General features: G+C 39.8%; 2 protein-coding genes and 1 long non-coding RNA gene across 4 annotated transcripts; 2 read left to right on the top strand and 1 right to left on the bottom strand.

Annotated features, from left to right (window-relative positions):
* The first annotated feature begins 6 nt into the window (after window positions 1-6).
* LOC129760494 (proteasome subunit alpha type-1) lies at window positions 7-1,211 on the top strand. The gene is made up of 2 exons (XM_055758138.1): window positions 7-603; window positions 691-1,211. Exons 1-2 carry the CDS (start codon window positions 55-57, stop codon window positions 904-906), a joined length of 765 nt encoding a protein of 254 aa, XP_055614113.1. The 5' UTR covers window positions 7-54; the 3' UTR covers window positions 907-1,211.
* LOC129760496 (uncharacterized) lies at window positions 1,172-2,087 on the bottom strand. Its single transcript, XR_008740353.1, has 2 exons — window positions 1,979-2,087; window positions 1,172-1,430 (listed from the first exon to the last, which is right to left on the bottom strand). It is a non-coding gene; the product is annotated as an uncharacterized LOC129760496 (long non-coding RNA).
* A 1,052-nt stretch (window positions 2,088-3,139) lies between these two features.
* LOC129760493 (zinc finger protein 182-like) lies at window positions 3,140-4,515 on the top strand. 2 transcript variants are annotated; one of them, XM_055758135.1, is made up of 3 exons: window positions 3,140-3,323; window positions 3,393-4,108; window positions 4,176-4,515. In XM_055758135.1, the coding sequence occupies exons 1-3, from the start codon at window positions 3,213-3,215 to the stop codon at window positions 4,465-4,467; spliced, it is 1,119 nt and encodes a 372-aa protein (XP_055614110.1). In that variant the 5' UTR covers window positions 3,140-3,212; the 3' UTR covers window positions 4,468-4,515. The 2 variants fall into 2 exon arrangements, with proteins under 2 accessions (XP_055614110.1, XP_055614111.1); XM_055758136.1 differs by having other exon boundaries at window positions 3,193-3,323; window positions 3,397-4,108.
* The last annotated feature ends 322 nt before the right edge of the window (window positions 4,516-4,837 follow it).

Genomic DNA, 4,837 nt, shown 5'->3' with positions numbered 1-4,837 from the left:
AGCGATGTCACGGTTTGGAGCCCTCAGGGTCGTCTACATCAGGTTGAATATGCCATGGAAGCTGTTAAGCTTGGCTCGGCTACCGTGGGTCTGAAGAACAAAGACTATGCCGTTTTGATTGCCCTGAAGCGAGCTTCGTCGGAATTGTCTTCGTACCAGAAGAAAATTATCCCCATTGATGATCATATGGGAATTTCCATTGCCGGAATCACGGCGGACGCTCGTATTCTTAGCCGTTATATGCGACAGGAATGCCTGAACTACAAATATTCGTACGATGACCATTTCCCTGTGGGTCGTTTGATTGCCAAACTGGGCAATAAAATGCAAGTATGCACTCAACGGTACGACCGACGTCCATACGGGGTGGGCCTGCTGGTGGCCGGATATGACGATCAGGGATCGCATATCTATCAAACCTGCCCGAGCGCTAACTTCTTCGATTGTAAGGCAATGTCGATTGGATCCCGATCGCAAAGTGCCCGAACCTATCTGGAGAAGCATCTGAATTCGTTCCCTGATTGTACCAAGGAAGAGTTAATCCGTCACGGAGTTCAAGCTCTACAAGATACGCTGCCTAATGAAGTGGAACTGAATAATAAGGTAATTTTTTTCTTCTGTGTCTTGCAGTTTTCAGATCAATTTTATGCCTAACATTTTATTCAAATTAATGTATTTTCCATGCACTAGAACATTTCGATTGCCATTGTTGGCAAGGGGGAAAAGTTTCACATTCTGGAGGAGAACGAAAACGCCCAATATCTGACCAACATTGTGCGCCGCGGTGGTGGAGGTTCCCAGGCAGCAGGTTCCAGTGGTGGAGCACCGCCAGCCGATGACGATCAGCCGCAGCCCCCAAACGATCCGGCTGCGGACCCGACCCCAGACGTGGCGATGGAAACCTAAACGAACCACCGGATGGTTCGGATACCGAGATGAGAGACGTTGAACGCTGGTCATCGTCTCAATCATCCGGTAGGATTTCCAGATGTGGAGATAGGGATGTTTTCAACGGAGTTCGGTCTAGGACATGGAAATTCTAATGGGTGGGAGTTTGACAATGATTTTTTTTATCTTTGATCAAACTCCCACCCTCATAGGTACAAGGTAAATGGAACTTCATTTAATCTTATATTTGAAAAGCTTCGGATTCACATTCAAACACAAGAAATTATTTCCATGCTCTATTAAACTAAAACATGCTCTTCTAAGTTCATAAAAAAATTATTTATAAAAGATATCACAGCATGAAGAAAAAATCCTTTCAATAGGTTGGTCGCGATTTCGACATTCCAGCCTTATCTTGTGATGATTCCGGGAGAAGTAACGGTTTGATGAAGTAAAATCCAACGTGGAGTGTTAGAATCGTTCCAGCTAGTAGTTTCAGTATATTTTTACGGTCCATGCTGATTATGTTCTTATAGGATGGTCTGGCAAAAATTGAAAAAAAAATCAATGAATTGAACATGGGTTGTTATAGATATCTTATCGTTAATCGGTGTTCTTGCTCTTGGTACAGTTTTCTATGAGCAGAAAAACGAGATTGCAGGTAGACTATACCCTTAGACATATGCAGACGAAGTAGCTAATGTTATTAACTTAAGTGTTGGTCAATGCATTTTTTATTGATTATGTGCACTCTCGGAGTCTACTTGAATACAAATGTTAGAGAAGTAGAATTTGGATTTTTGTTTAAACATGAAAGTTGATAATGTTAAATTTCCTTTTAAAAAGGGAATCTCGATCTCTTTAATTGACCCGAACAGCTTTGGAGGGTTAAGAAGGAATTGCGTATTCTGGTAGAGGCTAATCTTATTCGTACTTGGCTACTATTGTTAGTAATCAGTTGTCAATTTCAACTTAAAGATTTATGAAAATATGCAATGCATTCTGTAAAGCGAAACAAAAAGGACAGGATTCTGCACAGTATGATAATTATGCTTTATTATTTCCCGAATGATGATCATTGTTACATTACCTTCGATATTCCCGCTTATTTTTAAAACAAATTTTGCTTTCAATTTACTGTTAGCCAAAAACCATAGCGCTCACATGAATAAAAAATTATTCTTTTGCTCTTGTCATCTCTCATCCTAAATAAAGGAAGGCAGTCATAACTCTTCAAAAGGGTGTAAGGAACTATGAAAACGGCTAAGTAATAATTTCGAGTGTTAATTTAAGAATGGTGTTATAACATTGATGCAAAGTGCCAACAAATCATCTTAAAATTCCAATAGGGCGTTTGCACAGTGCATTAGTATAAGTAAGCCGTTGGGCAAACAAATGTGACAGCCCCATGTTAAATGGATACAAATCTACTGAAGAAGGATATTTTTTGAAGAATTAATGAAAACTATTGAAAAGTTTCTTAAGAACGACACATTTTTCGAAAGCTAGATCACTTTTTTACTTGCTTGTGATTTTTTTCTAAGTTTGAGTGAAGTTCTTTAACAAAAATGAAGACTTTGTACAGGATATGAGCGTTTTTAGTGGAAGCAGGGCAAATATTGCTCAAGTTTATTAATCAATTTCGTGACGAAAACTCTTAACGTCATCTTCCTGGTTCTAAATTTTATATGAGAGACCCAAAAACGTGAACAAAGGATCTGGGGGAACCGTTTAATGTGCTTTACAATGATGGTTGGCTTGTTTTTCATTTTTGTTTTGCTTGGTTCCTCACTGATATCCAATAAAATAATCACCTAATCGTTTCCACTTGTTAGCAAATGATGCGAAATATCCTTTATGAATGTTTTTTAGAGAAATTGAGCATTCATTTAAGGAAAAACCAACATATTAGTTGAATTTTGCTTTCGCCGCATATAAAAACCTCTAATGTGTGCCCAACAGACCTCTTGTATGTGTGTGTAGCAAAAGCCCTATGAGATATGTTGTTTTTTTTGAGAAATTTAGCAGTTCATACAGGGTGGTGCAGTTTGTTATTTTCGTAGTTTTAAATATATTGTTCAGTAGGTTCTTCAACACTTTGATTTTTACATAAGACCAATTTTCAGCCGCATTACTCGCGCTTTGGTTAAAGTTTTAAATATTTGCTTCTGATTGTCACGCGTTGACCCATTGTACGGAATGTAAACATTAGTGCTATATAGCGTCAAAATGACTTGGCTTACAACAGCTGTTTCATTCATTTAATATTTTTGAAGAGATTGATCGGGTTTCTTCCTAAAAACCTCTGATACCAAAGTCCCGCAATGGCAACAAGGGATAAGAATTGCAGGCTTTGTGCTGAGCCGTGTTCGAACAATGCCATACTTTGGGATCGTGATTTCAGAGAAAAATTGCAAAATGCACTGTGCGTTTGGGTGAGTAGTTTCGATTTTATACAAATCGCAGGATTTTTGAGTTTGGAAAATTTATCAATTTAATTTTAGGTAGATCTTATGAATCGGAAATTAAGCAAAAATATCTGCGAATCGTGTCAACAGATGGTAGAAGAATTCTATGATTATAGAACTAGTAGCAGAAGTATACTGAAAGAGGAACATTACTCAAGACAAGCCGACAGTTCGAAAAGTCCTTGCAATACTGATAATAATTACAGTGCGTCAGAGGTACCTGTTTTGGAAAATGCTGTTATTGAAACAAAGAATAATTTGTTGTCGAATGCAATTCCGTCTAATTTGGAAGTGTCTTCGGATTCGGACATACCTGAACCTGATGAACCTATAGAACTTGAACCAGCTGAAACCCGGAAAAGACCAAGAAGGCCCACAAATTTTAGAACTGAGGCAGAAAAGGCTATGACCCCGGATGAATTCAAAAAACACATTTCCAATATGTTCCGGGAACGATACAAACAAATCTGCGACATTTGCGGCAGGGCGTTGGATCCGCCGCACGTCGAGGGTCACATGAATCGTCACAACGGAGTTACGCCCTACACATGCGATAGCTGCGGAACCCAGTTCTACAGTAAGGCCAACTTGCGGAGCCATGTCAAGCGGAACCATTCGAGCGAGGATCCGATTCCGTGCGAGCATTGCGAAAAAGTGCTTGTCAGCCGAATAGCTTACAAAAATCATCTTTGGGCCGTTCATGCCGAACGGAAGTTTGAGTGTAAAGTTTGCAAATTGAAAGTTCTCACCAAGTACGGCTTTTCCTTAAACGAGCATTTGTCAGCTGATTTTAATTTTTGCAAAAAAAAATCATTTCAGGCACACCCTGAATATACACATGGACATCCACAATCAGAAGCGGGACTTTGTGTGCAACTACTGTGGGAAAAGATTCTTACGGCGCTTCGTTCTGAGAATCCATCTGCGAACACACACCGGCGAAACTCCCTACCAATGCAGCGTTTGCGGGGAGGCATTCATTCACCGGCGTATCTACGTGATGCACATGAAGAAGGCTCATCCGGGCGAACCGATCATGCGCATCGATGGTACCAAAGCATTCCGGGAGGCCATCCGGCGCCAAGATGTGGGTAAATTCAAGTGTACCTGAGGCTCTTTGTAGAGGAAAATAAAGGAAGGTTTTACTTCTTTCACCGTATCAATATTTACAGTTCATTGCATATCATCATAAACATGCTTGATCAGTCATTTTCACCTTCAAACTTCAGAAAAAAAAATCTCAATGGAAAATAGTTAAGTATAAATTGTTGAAGTAGAGAGCAGCTTAGCTCTGAGGACCTGAGACCTGAAGACGGGCACTAAAATTTGGGATCTTATACATGGGAAAGAAAAATGGGAATTTAGACCTGAGTCCTGGATCATGAGACATGATATATGATACTTGAGACCTGGGACAGGAGACACTAGATATGAAAAATGGGACTGTAGACTTGGCACAGATTTGAGACATGAAACCTGAG

Source organism: Uranotaenia lowii, unplaced genomic scaffold (genome assembly GCF_029784155.1).
Source record: "Uranotaenia lowii strain MFRU-FL unplaced genomic scaffold, ASM2978415v1 HiC_scaffold_629, whole genome shotgun sequence".
Classification (NCBI taxonomy): domain Eukaryota; kingdom Metazoa; phylum Arthropoda; class Insecta; order Diptera; family Culicidae; genus Uranotaenia; species Uranotaenia lowii.
Note: the sequence above shows the minus strand (reverse complement) of the source record. Positions and strands in the feature narration are given on the sequence as shown.

Coding starts and splice junctions, on each gene's coding strand:
- LOC129760493 (XM_055758135.1), top strand. CDS start 3,213: ATGGCAACAAGGGATAAGAATTGCAGGCTTTGTGCTGAGCCGTGTTCG. Junction 3,324..3,392: donor AAAATGCACTGTGCGTTTGG/GTGAGTAGTTTC, acceptor ATTTAATTTTAG/GTAGATCTTATGAATCGGAA. Junction 4,109..4,175: donor AAATTGAAAGTTCTCACCAA/GTACGGCTTTTC, acceptor AAATCATTTCAG/GCACACCCTGAATATACACA.
- LOC129760494 (XM_055758138.1), top strand. CDS start 55: ATGGAAGCTGTTAAGCTTGGCTCGGCTACCGTGGGTCTGAAGAACAAA. Junction 604..690: donor AAGTGGAACTGAATAATAAG/GTAATTTTTTTC, acceptor TCCATGCACTAG/AACATTTCGATTGCCATTGT.